This window comes from Microtus ochrogaster, unplaced genomic scaffold (genome assembly GCF_000317375.1).
Source record: "Microtus ochrogaster isolate Prairie Vole_2 unplaced genomic scaffold, MicOch1.0 UNK121, whole genome shotgun sequence".
Lineage (NCBI taxonomy): Eukaryota > Metazoa > Chordata > Mammalia > Rodentia > Cricetidae > Microtus > Microtus ochrogaster.
In genome coordinates this window covers 209,732-229,296 of record NW_004949219.1, presented here as the reverse complement: position 1 = coordinate 229,296, position 19,565 = coordinate 209,732, and the positions used below count along the sequence as shown (strand labels likewise).

Genomic DNA, 19,565 nt, shown 5'->3' with positions numbered 1-19,565 from the left:
GGGGGGTTGCAGTTCAGGTTGAGGCTGGAGGTTCGGGCAGATGGGAAGTAGGCTTCCAATGTTTGTACCTGTATGTACTGAATGTCTCTTTCCTTGACCTCGATCAAATGGAATGGTCTTGTCTATTTACAAATATTTCAAAGCCTAGGAAAATAACTAGTATTACGCTAGGAGGTGGGGTCCAAAGCTACCTTCCAAAAGCCCTGGGTTTGCTGTGCATCAGGGCGACAGTGAGAGCATCACGAGAAGCCCTCATTCTGTTTATTCTACTTCTATGGAAAAGCTTACCTGTGCCACCGAGAGAGTTTCTCTTTGCTGCTTTCTCCTTTTGTGTCTAGCTTTTTAATATTGCTGCCCTTGAAATGGCAACAGGGACTCTCTCTTACTGTCTACAGGGGCCGGTGCAGCAGGAGGTCACTCTCCAGCGGGGACATAGAAAGGTGGCACTCTGAACTGTTAGGAACCGCTGCACAGGAGAATGCAGCTTTAGTCAGCACCTGGCTGCCAGACAGCACACCCGCTCTGCTTCTCCCAACAATCTAGTGAGGAAGTACTATCTACAAGGAATTGAGCCTTTGAAAGGCAGCTGTCATTCCTGAGCGAGTGTCCCCTTCATAACGGACAGCTACTGAATGTGCAGTGTCCGTTATAACTCAGTGATGCTCCCAAACCATGCTTTTCTAGAGTAAGTACTTGGCATGTGACCACGGGAGCCAGGAAGGTCCTCTGCAGTGGAAACCCTTTTTAGGAAGTGATAGGAAGTGGTTAATTGCTTGCCAATCAGCTGCGAGGGTCAGAGTTCAGTTTCCTAGAACCTCCCTAAATGCTGAATGGGCCTGGCAAACTGACAGTGATTCCAGACTCAGAAGTTGAGGATGAGTTTCCAGAGCAAGCCAGCTAGTAAGAGTGATCATTGTCAATGAGTCTGACTAAGAGACTTTGCCTCACTGAATACAGTTTTGGAGGAGTGATGGAGGATGATTGCTGACATGATTGCCCATGTAGCCTTGGGCTTCTCTCTCTCTTTCTCTCTCTCTCTCTCTCTCTCTCTCTCTCTCTCTCTCTCTCTCTCACACACACACACACGGAAATGGAAAAAGAAAAGAAAGGAAAGAAGGATGGAAGGAAGGAAACAACAGAAGGGCTGGCACGGGTTTGCTCTGAATCTGCAGCTCTTGAAACAGTGCTAGAAGCAGGGCACACTCCCAACGTGCATCTTCTTTGTTAGAGACAGTCTGTCTTCTTTGTCCAGACTGGCCTGTAGCTCCTATCCTCCTGCCTTGGCCTCCAGAGTGCTGGGATTACAGGCATTTGCTAGCATGCCTGGCATGTACAACATTCAATTACCTAAATAAAATAAGAAAAAAAATTGTTCACTTTACTTCATAAGATGGAAAATTGGAGTCATATTCCAGAAAAGTTTTTTAGTAGCAAAGATTGAAACTGAAAAATATGTGTTCTCCTTAGCTCCCAGGCGACTGGGAAATGCCATTGACTGAAGTGCCGGGGGAAAGTCCTTGGTTTGTAACTCTCCGTTTTGGTGACAGATCGAGTCCTCTGCGGATTAGAGCAGTTCAGCCAAACAGCGTGTCCGACTCTGTATTCTGACCACCCTGTAGAACATTCGCTACACCGTCCTCATCAGTTCCCTTTGCTGTAACAAAGCACTGGAGACTGGCGGTGCATAATAAAAATGTTCTTGCCTCGTGGTTTTGGAGGCTGGCCCAAGCATGTGTTGCTGGCATGTGCTTAGCATCTGATGAGGATCTTCTTGCGGCATCCTGAACCTACTGGAAGGTACCACATTGGGCCATAGCATGAGTACCAGCTCAAATTTAGTTCCTCCTCTTAGGAAGCCACTAATTCCACCAAGGGAGGTTCATTTACAAGTTCATCAAATCCTAATCACTTCTTCAAGGTCTTATGCATGAACACAAGAACTTGGGAGTCACAATTCCTATACATGGGTTTTGGGGTATCATGTTTAAACCACAGCACTATTCAGAGAGGGCAACCAGCTTTCAGTCCAGTTAGTGCAGCACAAGCCAAGTGCTAGAAACAATGAACACCATTCCTCCTTAATTGAGTATATTTTGTGGTGAGTGTTTTTCTTTCCATAACTAAAATCTGTAAGAAAACAAAAAGAGCCCACTGGCATGAGCGTTAAAGGCATACCAGACCCAACAATAACCCACAACTTTTCAGACTCTACAACAGGCCATCTCTCTTCTTGAATTAATGAATGACCTTGTACTCTGGCAACAAGCAGTTACTAGATGACAATATAATCTCCAGTTTTATAGAAAATAAAGGCTGGCTGAAATTGCCAGCAAATGGTTCAGCTGGTGTTAGACTCAGGTCTGAGCGGCCTTGAAGCCCTCAGTAGGAGGAACTGGCTGTGGGATTGACAAGGGTGAGACTGGACTCTACCTTGGCTAAAGAGGACATTTCAGCATACAGACAAGTTTGTTGGCTTGCCTCCGAGAGTAAAAGGAAGAGAGAGTCAGACTGATACAGACTATTCTTTAGATGAATTCTGTTGTGAAAAGCAGCTGAGGGGGGGAGGAGGAAGGGAGAAGTTGAAGAAGATGGAAGTTAATATAGGAACTGGCGTGTCTGTAGCCTCGACGGAAGAGACAAAGGCAAGCATCAGTTCAGGTGGGGAAGGGAAGCCATGTCCATCAGGGCTGCTTCACAAATGGAACTGGCCTTGGATCAGGACAGGTGGTTCCTTCTTAGATGAGCAGCGCCGGGAGAAAATGCAGCAGGGATATGGGCATGGTTGCTGGGCTGGAGAACAGAGGAAGTGTTGATTTGAGGGTATGAGAAATGGAGATCCCACTTCCTTAGAGGCCCGGAGCCAGCTAGTTCACTGCATTTTGGGGTCCTGCACCCACCCCACATGGCAGGCGTGCTGATTGAGCGGGAAAACAGATTTTAAACCCCAGTTCCGTAAGCCTCTTCCTCCTCTTCTCTTTGGCTGTGTAATCAGGAGGGGATGATCTTACATGTCATCCAGGTCTTGTGTTTCTCTGTCACTTACGTTTCTCTGTTTCTCAACAAAGCCCTCTGTAGGATCATCAGTTGTAATAGGAGTGGCGGGGCTGCGTCCCCAGCACCCCGGCCGCCTGGCTAGCTTATACCCCGAAATAATTACACGGACGCTGTATTCTTTTAAACACTGCTTGGCCCATTTCTATCTAGCCTCTTCTAGGCTAATTCTCACATATTAATTTAGTCCATTTCTAATCATCTGTGTAGCACCGCTAGGTGCACTTACCGGGAAGATTCTAGCCTATGTCCATCCTGGGTGGGAGCTTCATAGCGTGTGCCTCAGAGAGCTGAGCTATCGCATCTTCCCGGGAGAGGGGAGCATGGCGTCTCTGAGCTCACGTCCTCTTCCTCCCAGCATTCTGTTCTGTTTACTCCTCCCACCTATGTTTTAACCTATCAGGGCCAAGCAGTTTCTTTATTGCTTAACCAATGAAATCAGCAGATTGATATATGACACTTCCACATCAATCATCTCAACATCTCAACCCTGTTTATGACAAAGCACATGGCCTTGTCACCCCTTTAGCTTATTAGCTTAACTCGACTGTTCACTTTCTATTCTAAACTTACAGTTTGGGTTTGTTGGTAGGAGGAGCAAAGCATAGCAAAATTTGTGTATGTAGGAATAGCTGACGTGGTACACACATTAATAGGCCTCTAGTTTATTTGTTCATTTGTAATTGGACATAACTGGCTTGAGGCACCTTTGAAAATGAACCATCAGACTTTATTTGTTACAAGGAGACAAATAAATGAGAAATGATAGCAATCGTCCTGAAACTAGGAGGGCAAGATGGAAGGGAGTTCATGAGCCAAGTGCAGGGCAGGGAAGAAGCTGGAATGGTTCATTTAAATTCTGCTAGAGTCAAGGAGACTTCGGGTTAAATAAAGGGGCAGACTGGAGAGGTAGGAGGTGTTGAAGAGCACAGTACTGGCCTTGATCTTAAGGATGGTGTTGCTATGACAGTAGGGGACTGGGAAAGGATGTGAGAGATGTCAAAGAGCTGAGGAGACGGAGGAGCAGAAGAATCTGCTATGTACAAATGAAAAAGTCCAGAATAATCACAGCAATGTGACCGAGGAAATTACCAGCAAGCCAGATGGCAATACCTTCAGGAGTCAGAAGGACACGAAGGTCTGTGGGAGAAACAGGAATATGGTCTGGGTCAGACAGCAAGGAATTCAAAGATACCTTCAGAGAGGAGACTGAAGATAAAACAAAATCAATCTTATTGCTGCTGGGAGTAATGGAAGGATCTTGGTGTGTGTGTGTGTGTGTATGTGTGTGCGCGCGAGTAAGGAGTGAAGTGGTGTGTAAACATGCATTCCTATATATTCAGTTCTTGAGTTGGGAACTTCCGTCTTTCATAAGAAAACAGTCATAAGAGGATGGAGTGTTGGTTCAAGAACGGCTGCCTGGGCGGGGAAGGACAACCTCTCCTTGGGGCTCCGTGAGAAATGCAGGCTGGTGCTTCTTTCTAGTCTTCCACAGTGTTATGTAACTAAAAGCTGAACATGGAAACCGAGGGTTACCTGTTTACAGGGAAACACTTTGACCAAGACACAGGGCTGCAGTAGCCTGCAGCCACAACCCTAGCCACTTTGAGCCATAGAAGGCCCCAGAAGCTCTGAACTGCCAACTGCCCCAGTCCTTTAAGGAAGAGAGAACCAGGATCTCTCTCTCCTCCCTTCTCTTTCACCCCTCTGATCCCAAACATCAGTCGTACCTGGCAGAGACATCACCATCACTCCGGGAAAATACACAGGGTGTACCCACATTGCTCAGTGATCCAGACAAAGAGATTCCCGTGTCGGAAGCTATCAGATACTAGTTACCCTCAGATGGAAACGTCCGTGTCTCCATTCTGTGCTTGAAACCAGTCAAGGTACACTAGAGAAAGGCTGACTGCGTTCTCTGCCTATCACAACAGGGAAGTCTATCTCGGTGTGCCCCGACTACTCAGGTACTGCTTCCCTGTCCATAAAATGGTGAAATGGGGACCAAGTTACTTAGCCTATTTAAACCAAGGGGGCTCTTCGGAGGAGAGACTAATGCTCAGGCTACAATTAGAATGCAGATTAAAAAGAAGGAAGGGCGGAAGGCCTAGAACGCCCCTCCTGGCTGCCAAGACAGTGCCCAGTTCTGAAAATTCTCTCCGAAGCCCCGGCACTTGGAGAAGGGCACACCTAATGCAGAGGAGCAGTGGATCCGTTCAGAGCTGGCAAGGCTCAAAATTTTAACAAATGGGCAAAAAGGGTTAGGGTGCGGGAACACATTCTCTGACGGGGAGTGGGGAGTCAGCGCGTGCACGTGCGCGCGCGCATACCTCGTGATGGCCAAGGTTGCCTAGCAACGGACGGGGATGCATGCCTGCCCTGGGACCGGGTGGGCTCATGGAGCTCTGGTCTCAGCCGCTGCGTGTCCACGAGCCTCCGCGATCTAGGAAAACTTTGGGGTATCTCAGAGTTGAGGTGTCCACCCCGGGGCAGCTGGAACCAGCGATGCGCCCCAGGGGATAAGGGGAAGACCATGGGGTCTCACCCCCGTCCCCCAGGGACTGCGGGATCCCAACCAGGAAAGTCGGTGCGCACCTGCGAGCTTCTGGATGACAGCGCCTAGACCAAATCGCTCCCCAAGTTTCTTCAGCAAGTCCTCACATTCAGTGGATGAGGCAGTTCAAACCCCGCGTGGATCCAGGTTCGCCGAGTCTAGTCGCTAGAAAGAGAGAGAGTCCCGCTCTTATCTAAGGGAACTGAGTTCTTCAGGATGCCTGATTTATTGGTCCTGCATGGTTGCAGACTCAATTTTTATTTTCTTCTTTCCTTCTTCCCCCAGACAGTGATTTTGTGGATGCCAATCCCGCACCTTACAGCCTGGAGGAATTAGGTAAGTCATTTTCTTTTTTTTCTCACTGCTGGAATTCCGCCGTAGAACCGCGAAGGTCCTGAGGGAATTTTGTGGAAGGTGCATGGAAAAGTCCACGAGACATGCCTGGGTTCAGGCTCCATTCTCTGGGATTGGCCACCAGCCTTTGCTCAGTTGGAGCGTTTTAGGGGTGTGTGTGTGTGTGTGTGTGTGTGTGTGTGTGTGTGTGTGGTGTGTGCCGTGTGCCAGGTCAATTGCTACTTGCAGCACAACAAACTTCTAAAACAAAGGGTGTGCTTGTGTGTCTGTGTGTGTGTCTGTGTGTGTGGTGTGTGTGCCGTGTGCCCAGGTCAGTTGCTACTTGCAGCACCACGAACTTCCAAACCTGGCTTCTGTGATCATCCTGAATTCCTTCACCATGTTGCTGATGTCTGCCTCTGTCTTGCAGAGTACCAGTAGGAGAAGGACCCTGTTAAGGGTCTTCTTTCTCTGGAAGCAGCTGCAGAGTCATTAAATTACAGGTCTTAGGGTCCTCCCTAGTGTTCACTTCTCCTTGAGTCTGTAGGCATTGGGAATTGAACATTGTATCCTCTGTGCCTGTGGTCTTTAGTGAATAGGGACAGACAGACTTCCCTGCGTGGAGGGAGGACAGTCTTGCATCGCTGTGTCCACCCTCACTTGGCGGCCAGTAATGGGCTCCTTTCCCTTCTGTATTCTCAGTGTTTCTTCAGCTACTAGCAGTTTGGTTTGCCAAGGCTCTTACCAGCTGCAGAGCCCTGCCTTGAAATAAGATTTGAGGGGATGATGTAAGGCAGCAATAACGGAGAAGAGATTGCCCATGGCAGTGTTTGTCCTCAGAGCCAGAGACCGGCTGTTGCTGTCGCCTACCTCGTCTATGATACACCACAGCCCTGGAAGGGAAATTCCATCCTAGCAGCGACTTGTGTCCCCTCCTTGGAGCCAAGCACTCAAAATAGGTCAGAAAGTAGACGTGGTGACTCATGCCTGAAACTCCACCACTTGGGAGGCTGAGACAGGAGGATTGCTGTGACTATGAGGCTAATCTGTACTATAGAGCGAGACCCCATTTCCAGAATAAGAAAAAGTAAAAATAAAAAAAACCCAATCATACAAACAAACAGTCTGACTTCCAAGGCTGCATCCTGAGACAGGGGAGAGAGCTTTGTCTGTGTGGAAAACTGGTTCACACAGGTTGTGAGACTGCTTCATCTCTGTCGACAGAATCTCCCACCCAACACTTGAGCAAAGCTGCTCTTCCAGGCCCAGTGGTGAATCCTCTTTAAATGCAGTGCCATGCACAGCACTTTCCAGAAGCGGCTTATTAGAGAGAAGGGACTGGGTCTTGTTTTCCACTTGTACCCTTCCACCCTGATGTCTCCATGCGCCGTGGCACAGTATGGCAGATACAGTTCCACCCCTTGTGCGGGAGCTGGGCAGGAGCACTGGTAAGCTGGGCACTGCTTACTCAGAGGAAGTTGCTTGTCTGGCTGCGAGTAGTCTCTGGAGGCCTAGGTGTTGCGTCCCCTCTCATCTCCACATCTCCCTCTGGGATTAACAGGCTGCGTTTCTCTGCTGAGGCACTATTAACAGAGGCAGCTCCCCAAATGGGCAGTACATGAGAAAATGACCTTTCTTCTCTTTAATTTAGTGAGAGAATAACCTTTGTTCTTCAGCTCTCCTGAGGCAAGCCAGTTTTCTCAGGCAGAGGTAAGGGGACTCTTCTGTTTGGGCTGCAAACAACCATAGTAACAAGAACCATCTGTAGGTTGGGCAGTTTGTAAACAACAGAAATATATAGGTTCTGATTATGCTCTCTTGAGTCTTCTCCTTCCTGTTTCCTAAGGTGCTGTGAGGGGCCGGAAACTGAAGGTGTTTGTTGGATGTGCTTATGCTTCAGGCTAGTTGCATTCCCGACATCCCCCAGGCGTTTGTTCTCCCTGACAGAGCTGCTCTCTGGATGAGAGAGCCTGGATGAGTTCTTTCACACGATTCAGGTCAAAGGGAGTTCCTGCTTCTCCTTTGGGAAGAAGGGGGTGAGAGTGTCTGGCACCTGGTGTAGGCACAGCAGGGAAGACACCGTCTTGCAACAGTGAGCTCACGGAGCAGTTGTAGTGTCTGGAGCTCGGGTGCAGAGGTTCAGGCCTGGCTAGGTCATACCAAGAGGTAGAAAGAAGCTGGAAGAAATGGTTTCCCTACCCACCACCGTGTTGACACCACTGGGTAAGCTTCCTACACCAAGCAGTGGTCCTGTCCTATGCAGATCTCACATGGCTGTTCTAGCAGCTAATTAGATCCCACCATGTCTTATCAGACTTAGTGCATGGCATGGGTTCAGCCACACAAGGCTGCTTCATCTTTGATGCTAGTTACAAGCAGTGATTTTACACTTCGATGTGGAATTATTTAACTACAAATTGAAGATTTCTATAACATTTTCCTGCATTGAAGTGGACTATTACTTTAACTAAGCAAAGATGTGTTCCGTTTGTTTATGCTGCACTTGTTTAAGATGTAAAGATGTGTTACTTTGCCTGCCTAAGGCACCTGATTGGTCTAACAACAAGCTGAATGGCCAATAGCTAGGCAGCAGAGAGATAGGTGGGGCTGGTGGGCAGAGAGAATAAGTAGGAGGAGAAATCTAGGCTTGAAAGGAGAAAGACAAGAACAAGAGAGAAAGAGAGCAAGATGCCCGGGACCCGCCAGGCAGCTACCAGTCAGCTACCAGCCAGAGGACACTGTGGATGGAGTAGTACAGAAAGAAAGAAAGAAAGAAAGAAAGAAAGAAGAAAGAAAGAAGAAAGAAAGCGAAAGAAGAAAGAAAAGAAAGAAGAGACAGAAAGCCCTGAGGCAAAACATAGACAAAGAGAAACAGGTTAATTTAAGTTATAAGAGCTAGTGGGCAATCAATGGGGGAGATGGCAAGCAAGAAGGTTCAGTGAGGAACGGCACTTGCTGGGCAAGCCTGAAACCTGTGTCTCAAGAAGTAAGGAAAGAACTGACTCCACAAAGTTGTCCCCAAATGTCCACACGCACACAGTGGCAGATGAGTTTGTCCCTCCCCACACCAGCACAATACTGGTAAACAAAAGGGGGGTATGTAGAGTAATTTATGAGTGGTTGACTCATGGTGGCAAGGGAGTGGCATTCATTCATAGCTGCCAGCATTTTCTTAATTTCATTTAACCTTTCTTTTAGTTTCTTGTGTCATTGCCAAAATAAAATAATGAAAAAAAGAGCTAGTGGGACAAGAATAACTAACATTATTAGTTAGTTATTCTAACTAACATTCATAACTAAATAGGTCTCTGTGTCATGATTTGGGAGCTGGTTGGTGACCCAGAGAAAGCCTGCTTACACTCAAGTTCAATAGTAGTCAGTGGAACTCCAGAAAATGCTTTGGTTTTATTTGCTAGGATATTATAAAGGATATGAGTGAAGATTCAAATGAAGAGCCACAGAGGGCAAGATATGGAGCAGTCCTATGCATAGGGCCATCTGTCATGTAGAGTTGGGGTATGCTGCTTCCTACCATAGGGGTATGATCCCCAACCCAAAATCTCTCCAAATTTCGTTCAGTGTTTAGAGAGGCTCTATCTTGTGTAGGTACGATAGAGATAATCTTCAGCCATTGTGATTATATTAATTTCTATTTCATTGCTGCGCTAAAACACCATGATGAAGGCAACTCACAAAGGGAAGGGTTCATCTGCGCTTATGATTCTAAGGGAGGAGTACCTTACGGTGGGGGAGGCATGACAGAAGGTGGCTAGAGTAGGAATCTCAGGGGTCACGTTTCCACCCACATGTATGAAGCAGAGAGCGAGCTAGAAGTAGGGCAGAGCTAGGCATCCTCAAGGGCCACCCCAGTGACATATTTTCTTCAGCAAGGCTCTATGCGTTAAAGGTTCCATAACCTCCCTCAGTAGTGCCACTAACTGGGAACCACCTTGGAGACTGAAGCAGTCTTCCGCCCTTCCCAGAGGTCAGGTTGAACACCAGGGACTGAAAAGAGCTGGTCCAATCCAAAGTTCCCAACTACTAAAGATAGGATTATTCTGTTAACAATCAGCTTCCAGTTATCTGATTAGAATAGACTTACAAAAGGATTTTGTCACCTCTTGGGACATTCCAAGGGTTCTAAGAACTCTGTACCTGTGTGATGGTTTGAAAAAAAATGGCCCCCAAAGGGAGTGGCACTATTAAGAGGTGTGTCCTTGTTGGAGGAACTGTCACTGTGGGGGCAGGCTTTTTGAGGTCTTTCTTGCTCAAGCTTCCCACAGTGTGACAGTCCGATGACTTCCTGTTGCCTGCAAGATGTATCACTGTCAGCATGTTTGCCTGCATGCCACCATATTGTCATGATAATAATGGACTGAATCTCTGCGACTGTGAGCCACCCCAATTAAATGTTTTCTTTATAAGGGTTGTCATTGTCATGGTGTCCTTTCACAGCAATAAAAACCCTAAGAGAGAAGTTGGTACCAGGGACTGGGGTATTGATGTGATAGGCCTGACCATGCTTTTGTTTGAAAGAATTTGGACTTTGGAATTGTGAATTAGAAAAACAGTTGAATTTTTTTTTTTTTTTTTTTTTTTTGGTTTTTTGAGACAGGGTTTCTCTGTGGTTTTGGAGCCTGTCCTGGAACTCGTCTTGTAGACCAGGCTGGTCTCGAACTCACAGAGATCCACCTGCCTCTGCCTCCCGAGTGCTGGGATTAAAGGCGTGTGCCACCACCGCCCGGCAACAGTTGAATATTTTAAGTGCTGCCATGGTCCATACTAGGAGGAGCATGGAAGACAGTGGTACTGAATATGGCTTGTTGAACTGTGGGTGCCTGGATCAAGAGGTTTCAGAGGAGAAGAATTTTAGTATGTTGCCTAGAGATCATTCTTGTGATATTTTGGTGATGAATGTGACTGCCTTTGCCCTTGTCCGAAGAGTCTGTCTGAGGCTAATGTGAAGAGTGTTGAATTAATTCTGTTGGCAGAAGAAATCTTAAAGTATTCTAGGATTATAGACTCTTTCATGTGGTTACTAGTGTTTGCTTAGAAAGATTTATAATGAAAAGGAGCAAGCTGAGCAGGATAAATTACAAAATGTAAGTTTTGAGGAGAAAAAGAGCACCCGGAAGTGGAATGGAGCTAAATCCTGTGTTCCAGGAGAGAAATGGATTAAGGAATGGGATAAGGGAGTGGCGACCTCAGGGCAGGATCCGCCATTTTAGCTTCCAACTTGTGAAAAGGAACTAAAGAAGAGATTACAGCCAGGTGTGGAAGACACACCTTTAATCCCAGCACAGGAAAGACCAAGGCTGGCAGATCTCTGAGTTTATATACTGCCAGCCTGGTCTACAGAGCAAGCTTCAGGACAGCCAAATTTAGGCAGTGAAGGACAGAAAGCACTTTGCTGAACTACCTGTAATTGGCTCTACTGTAAACTAGCCTCTTGGTCTGACTCAGGAAGAGTTCTCAGCTATGCACCCTCCCATCTACTACAATGCTCAAGTTGTGCTGGCCAGTTCCCTAGACCCCTTTGTTCCCTCTTCCTCCTCCTTTGTCCTCTGGAACTTGAGTTCATCCTTCAACTCTGTTTCCATGTGCCATGTACTCCTAGGGTGTCTTAGGGTTTTTTGTTTGTTTTGTTTTTTGGTTTTGCTGTGAAGAAGTACCATGACAGTGGTAACTAAGAAAAGAAAGTTTATTGGCTCTTACAGTTTCAGATGGTGAGTCCATAGCCATGATGCCAGGGGGACTGGAATCAGGCAGGTAGACATGGTGTTGAAGCAGTAGCTGAGGGCTTTCATCTGATCCACAATCAGGAGGCAGAGAGAGTGAAAGGAAGAGAGGGAGACAGAGAGGAGAGACAGACAGACAGACAGACAGACAGACAGACAGACAGACAGACAGAGAAGACTCAGAGACTGAGATGGGAATGATATTCCCTCAAAGTCTACTCCCTGTGACACACCTTTCTTCAGCAAGGCCTACCTTCTAATCCTTCCCAAACAGTTCCACCAGCCCAGGACTAACCGTTCCAATATATGAACCTAGGGGAGCCCTTCCTATTCAAATCACCACATAAGAGTTCTCAGCCTTGGCTGGACATTAGCATCAAAGTCTTTTCAAATCCTGAGACTAGTTCATAATCTTGAATTTCTGCAGCACAAACCTTGGAGGGGAGACCCAAGAATCAATGTCGTTTTGCTCTGCTGTTCTTGTTTCGTTGAATCACACAGTCCAGTGTGCAGGCAAAGCTGCTATCACTCACAGACTGTGGTTTTCCCTTTGTCTTTACAACAGTGCTGGGCATACATAAATCTTTAATAACTATTTATTGAGTAGGCACAGGGAGAACGAGTTACCCCGGTGGGACTTCCTTTTCTGCTTGTTCTAGGGCTCTAAGATTGATTTCTACTGGATGCAAACGAGTCATGGGATACCACTGAGGGTGGTGACCGGGTCATGTGGCTCTTCGTTTTTCTTGTCCACTTGATTCTGTTAAGGGATGCTTAGGGTGTTACGAGGCATACCTTTGGGCATGTCTGTGAGAGCATTTTTGCATCTTTAGGGATGATAGCAAGGAGAAGACTTGCCCTGAAGATGATGGTACAACCCTGTGGATGGGGTCCCTGGTTGAATCAAAGGGAGAAAGCCTGGTGAGCCCTTTTCTGCTTCCCCTCAGCTGAAATGTGAGCAAACAGCTTCAGCCAACATGTCTTCCCACCATGATGGACTACACTCTCATCCTCAAACTATGGAGTTACAGAGGAGACTGGTTGTTCCTTGTTCTGTGATCCTCTATCTTCTATGTGTTCCTTGCAATCATTCAGTTCATTCTGTATCTTTAAAGTTGACACTTTAGCCAGGTAGACATGATAGTGTAGGACTTCAGTCCCAGCACTTGAGGAGGCAGGATAATCTGAGTTCGAGGCTAGCCTGATCTACATAGTGAATTCCAGGACACCCAGGGCTACAAGGAGAAACCCTGTCTTGAAAAACAAAACAAACAAAATTCTGACATTTTAGAACTTTAATGTCTTAGTATACAGGAATACATAGTTATTTTTAAAAAAATGGACATTGGAAAGAAACCCACTGGCACCCAGAGCAAACTGTCCCCATTCTGTTTCCTGATTGCTTGTCCTGTGCAGCAGCTTCTTGCTCTGGCACCCTGAGTGAGTCTCTTGGCTGTTGTCTGCTCAGACCCTGTGAATCACCCTGGGAGAGCAGAGGCAAGGTTCCTAAGAACAGCTTCTTGGGAACCATCAGCATTAACTCCCCTGTGGGCCAGTGTATCATGAGAAAGGGTTTTCTCATGCTATTCTTGCCTGCCTTATCCGGGCAGGATGTGTGGGACCAGTTAAGGGGAAACGAAAGATAGCATTTGTGTGACTTCCTTAAAATAGTAACTTAATTGTTCACCCATCCCAGCATCTTTCTCAAACGAGGGAGGAACTTGGAGCGCTGTATACAAGCCCATGTGTTTGACTCCCGATAGGCTAAACTTGAATACCAGTGGTATAACACAGCAAAGTCCTGTTTCTGGCTTGTGGCTGAGCCAACATTGGGATGTTAGAAGGCTCCACTCCACACAGCCCTTGAGAATCTGGGCTGCTTTCTTCCTTCCGTGTCACCGTGGGATACCGAAGTCTCAGGGTTTATAAAGTCCATTGGACTTTCTGACTTCATTTAACAAAGAAATGAGCCGGGGGTGCTGGGAAAAGGGTATGCTCACCCTTGACCTCCTGTCTGAAGAGAGACGTAGTCTGTCTTGCGTATCCAGCCGAGGACCCGCTGTTGTCTCCCTGGAAGGGAGGGCTAGGCAGTACAGTCTCCTTCGCTGCAGGAAGGATGGGAACTGATACACAGATGATTGTCTCCAGCAGCCCTGCTTCCCTCGTTGTTCACGCTGTGACCCGAGTCTCACTTTAGCCATGGACGAGCTTGGCGTCTTTGTTACTTGGGCTGCTCTAATGAAGGCCAACATGCAAATGCTCAAACAGGGTCTAGGCTAATTTCCCTTTCCCAGCAGGCATCCACAGTCAATAACTATGGGACAGTTTCTCCATTCTCGGGATCCTTCAGGGAAGGTCCATGCAGTAGTCAGAAGGAGCTGGTCAGATTCCACAGCACATCCACATTCCACAGGGAGTAGAGACGGAAAGGACAAAGCATAGCCCAAAAGTCGTGCACGGCCTTCCTCTCTACCCTGCACCCTGAATTTCAGTCCCGTTGCCACCCCCAACTCCAAGCAGGCTGCAAATGGACTAGATGAGGAGGGGAAGAGTCTCTTACCAGAGGGGTTGGGGTGAGGAGAGAGAGAGGTGTACTGGGTAATAGTGGTCCTTACAAGTCACGGGCAGTGTGTCTTGGAGGCTGAGAGGACAGACCAGAGATGGACCGTGTGGGATTGGATATTAGCTTACTTCTTGCTCGCCTTCTGGCGTGAGCAGGTTCACCAGCACCCACATTCATATGGGATGGCACTGGGGACATTAGTGATTGTCTCTTAATCCAATCAAGATAACACTTCAAATTAGCCATCACAGAGACCATAGCATCCCCGCCTGTGACCAGCATTGGGTGATTCATTCTCTGCTTTTCCTTAGCTTTGAGCATTACAGTTTGCTAAGCAGTCCCATCTCCAAACTCCTGTCAGCCACTCCTCTTGAACCTTGGTTGATGCAGTAGGCTAATAATGGTGCTGACCTCAGGCCGTAGTGGCAAGCTACATCTGAACTCAGCAGCTGGTAGCAGCAGCTCACCTTAGGCATCTTCCTGGCCCTAGGCAGGTGTTCGGACACCTTCCAGCATGATCTAAAATTTGTAAACATTTAATTTTTTTACATTTTACATATGCACTTAAACAATATTGCTGCTTGCCACATCTTGCCCGTTCTGTGCAAGACTCAAGAAATCTTACATAGATCGGGTACAGGAGAAAATACATCACAGATCTGTTTTGGTCGCTCCCATTATATGAATGAGATAAACAAAGATTTAAGAGAACCAGGCTTTTCCAGCACTTATTCTATGCTAGGACTTCATGTAAGGAACTGTACCAACTCACCAGAGTGGGACTTAAGCCACACCCCTACATTGGTATCCCCAATATAACAATTTCCAAGGATTCATCAGGCCACTTAACTTAAGCAGCCACGACTTTCTTTCAAGTTACCATCCAGTTCAATGTCCTGGAATCCTCAGGGGGATGCTGGCTATCGTGTCCGGAGATCAGGAAGCCGGTGTGGCACACTGGACCCAGTAAACACCATGATAAAACAGTCCGTGACCTCTCTTCTGCTCAAAAAATGGTGGCCACTTGACGCTGGCCATGGCCTTTACTGTCCTTGCTTACATATAAATTTAGAGGCTTGGCCTTGGTTTGCTCAGTGCCTGCCTGGTTCCCATTGTCCTGTATTCTGCTGGTTGCAGGCATGAAGATTTGGTGCCCTGTGTCTTCTTGCCATTTCAGAAAGGGTCTGGTGCTTCTGATGACTGCAGAAACCCAACTCATTCTGGGATGTGAGATCCATTTGGCCATCTGCCTAGCCTGAGCTCTCCTCTGACTCCACCCCGGGATCCAGCCCAGCTATCTCCACCCCGCGGAAGCCAGTTGGTCTAGCTGTTCTTCTTGGAGGCATCAGAGGGAGCTTGGTGGGGGTGGGGGGATGGCAGGGAGATTTACTCCAGATGAATTTTTTCTCAAATGATTGACAGTGGAAAATTCAGTTCCCTTCGCAGGAAACCTCGCCCTACGACAGGGTGTGGTCCAGCCTCCTGGCTGCAACAGAACAATCGGAGAGGCCCTCACATGATTACTGCTGCCTATGCCGAGCAGAAGTCTCTGCCGGCTTCTCTTTCTGGGCACCGCAGCCCTTTTCATTCTCAGACAACTCAGGAAAGCCCACTAAGATATTTGCATTTTGTAGAGAAGAAGACAGAGACTCAGAGGGATGGATTTATCTGCCAGAGGCTACTGAGCTAGTTAGAAGATTAGACATATAATCCCTGGTTCTACAACCAATCTCGGTTTCCTGGGGAGAATACATCTTATTGTTCCGGGAAGACTCACTTGAGAGAGATTTGGATAAAATGATGATGACGAAGACGACGACACACACACACCTGCACTCACACCTGCACTCACACCTGCACTCACACATGCACACACACACCTGCACTGACACATGTACACACACATACGCACACACACACGCACACACACATGTACACACATACGCACACACATGTACACACATACATGCACACACACATGTACACACACACGCACACACATGCACACACATGTACACACATGCGCACACATGCACACACATGCACACACATATGAACGCACAACCTGCACTCACACATGTACACACACACATGTACACACACATACGTGCACACATGCACACATAACCTGCACTCACACATGTACACACATGCACACACACATGTACACACACATACGCACACACATGCGCACACATACGCACACACATGTACACACACATGCACATATAACCTGCACTCACACATGTACACACACACACATGTACACACACATACGCACACACATGCACATACACATACGCACACACATGCACACACACATGCACATACACATACGCACACACATGCACACACACATGCACACACACATGCACACACAACCTGCACTCACACATGTACACACACACGCACACACATGTACACACACATACGCACACACATGCAACACAACCTGCACTCACACATGTACACACATACGCACGCACACACATGTACACATGCATACGCACACACATGCACACACACATGTACACACACGCACTCACACATACACACATGCACTCACACATGTACACACACATACGCACACATGCACACACATGTACACACATACGCGCACACACATGTACACACATACACACACATGCACACACATGTACACACATACGCACACACATATGCGCGCACACATATGCACACACACTTGCACACACATACACACATACACGCACACGTGTACACATACACACACACACGAGCCTCTCTACTCATTGATTCTACATCTATGGACTTAACCACCTGTGGACATAATTTTATTTTACCATGTCTTTACTGAACATATGCGCACTTCTCATTATTCCTGAAATAGCACACTGTAACCCCATTTAACAGTGCTTGCCTGTGTTAGATGCTGCGAGCAACCTACACATGATTCAAAGTGTACAAAGGACACGTGTGTGTCATATGCAAAATCACACCATTTTACTTGAGGGACTTGGGACTTAAGCATCATGGATTTGGGGTGCTAGTCCTGAAAATACTCCCCCCAAATATTGGCGGGGGTGCTATATCTAGCAAGGACCTGGCCATATGTGGCTGTTTAAGACTCATTTGTTGAGTAGACAGTAATGTCCAAAGCCCGACGTTTTAGGCCATCTAATAATAATCAGTGTGCTCCAGAGGGATTTCCTATGACGCGGTAGAAAGCAACAGCAGCAGAAACTTCTCTGAGATTCCTGCGATGCAGCCTAAGGCCCTGGAGCTGGAAATCCCTCTGTGTGTCTGGTTCCTGGTGATGCTAATGCACATGCAAAGGAAGCCAAACCTTTGTGAACCAGAGCAAGGGGGGTGGGGGATGAGGTGGGGGAGTTGGTGTGTGTGTGTGTGTGTGTGAAGGGCTGGCTGTGTGGGAAGGTTGTGGAGTCAGGGCAGAGCTCAGCATGGTTAAGGGAATCACTGCCCCCTCCCCAGATTTGGTCACAAAGTGATGCTCTGACTTGCCTAGGAGATGACAGTCTGGGTTCGGAGAAACAATGGCTAAAAAGGAGAGAATATGGATAATGGGAGGAGCCTATGGAGGGAAGGAAAGAGCCTTTGCTATGCCTGGTGGATGTTTCTAGTAGGAATGAATCCGACCTGGCCAGTGGTCCCTGGATGTTAAACAGGAGTGTGCCTCCATGGAAAGGCACTATTGCGCCTGTTTTTAAGCACTCTGGGGCCCAAGGAGTGGTCTTTCCTGGGGTGCTATGGTCACAGTTTCTGGACACACTCTTGCTGAGGTTCTTTCCAGGTCGTGCCCCGTGTGTGTCTCTCACACCCCTTCCCTGTCTTGTCAGGTGGACGTCTTAAGCTGACTTGCTGTCCCATGTTGCTTGCCTACCTGTTTCCTTTCCTTCCTCTCCTGCCTCCTTTCCTTCCTTCCTCCCTCCCTCCTTCCTCTCCTCCCTGCCTTCCCTCCTCCCCTGCTTCCTTTCCTTCCTCCCTCCCTCCTTCCTGTCCTCCCTGCCTTCCCTCCTCCCCTGCTTCCTTTCCTTCCTCCCTCCCTCCTTCCTCTCCTCCCTGCCTTCTCTCCTCCTCTTTCTTCCTGTCCTCTCTCCCTCTCCCCCCTTTCAGCCCCCTTTTCTCTTTCCTTCCCCCGTTTTCCTTCCCCTATGTCTTTGGGCTTAGCCTCTGTCTGCTCAGGCCAGTCCCCTCTCACTTCCTCTTGCTCCTTCTTTCCCTTTTCCATCCTTAGTTGGAAGCCTTCCTAGGGCCCCCTGCCAGCAGAGCAGGTCAAATTATAAAAGGAGATTTAAAAAAGAATGTTACTTGGCAAAATGGGGGAAACAGATGTTCAGGGCTGGCGTGGTTGTCTCTCGCTGTCGGCTGCAGCGCAGCCTTGCAGGATTTCTAGAGATGAGCATCCATCCCCAGAGCACAGGCACACATTTGTTTCAACACCGGATGTATCCCAATATTTATTTCTCCTTAATTCTCTTCTCCCTGTAACCTGTGAGCTCTCGGCCCACTGTGGGCAGGCTTGCTGGCCCCCTGGCAGAAACGCCATTTTCTCTTCTCTTTAAAGCTTTTGAAATGCTGGACAGAGTGGCTCCCATTCCTACGTCCAGGCTGCACCTTCACAGGAAGTAATTTTCTGGCAGCTTCTGGTTCTTGCTGCGGTAGGGGAAGGAGTCTAGGCATAGCACAAAGACTGCTGTGGGGCCGAGGAGAAGAGTATTGGCTTGGTTTGGGGATAAGGCAGGCTTCCATATGGTCTGCTGCTGAGAACTGGTGTTCGTGTGCGATACCATTGTCAAGCCTCAAATTGACTATGTAGTTAAGGATGGTCTTGATCCTCCTGTGTTGACCTCCCAAGTGCTGAAACTTCAGGTGTGCTCTACCATGCCTGTACACACGCACACACACATACACGCATGCATACATACACACGCGCACGCGCGTGCACACACACACACACGTACACACACACGTACACACATGTGTATATTTGCCAGGAGTCCTCTGTTCTTGTCTTCAAGACCTTCAGGAAATGAGACAGCTCTACTATTGGCTAGTCAGTTTGCTTAGATTCTTTTTTGAAACCAGATCTCAGGTAGCCAAATCTGGCCTCAAACTCACTGTGAAAACTAAATATTTAGTTAGGGTTTCTACTGCTGTGATAAAACACCACAGCCAAAAGTAGCTTGGGGAGACCGGGCTTATTTCAGCTCTCACTCCCCAGGTAGCAGTTGGTGAAGGACAGAAACTAGGTAAGAGCTGAAGCAGAGGTTGTGGAGGGGACCTGAGGATGCTCTGACATCCTCATCTGAGGTCATGGAGGGGAACT

At 47.7% G+C, this 19,565-nt stretch overlaps 1 protein-coding gene across 1 annotated transcript in view; it reads left to right on the top strand.

Moving 5' to 3' along the window:
* The first annotated feature begins 5,396 nt into the window (after positions 1-5,396).
* The window catches only part of Amotl1 (angiomotin like 1), a 95,374-nt gene continuing 81,205 nt past the window's right edge, over positions 5,397-19,565 (top strand). The window contains exons 1-2 of the mRNA XM_005371687.3: positions 5,397-5,752; positions 5,891-5,941. Of these exons, the coding sequence (XP_005371744.1) occupies positions 5,722-5,752; positions 5,891-5,941 (82 nt within the window). The 5' untranslated portion in view covers positions 5,397-5,721. The remainder of the gene's footprint in view (positions 5,753-5,890; positions 5,942-19,565) is intronic.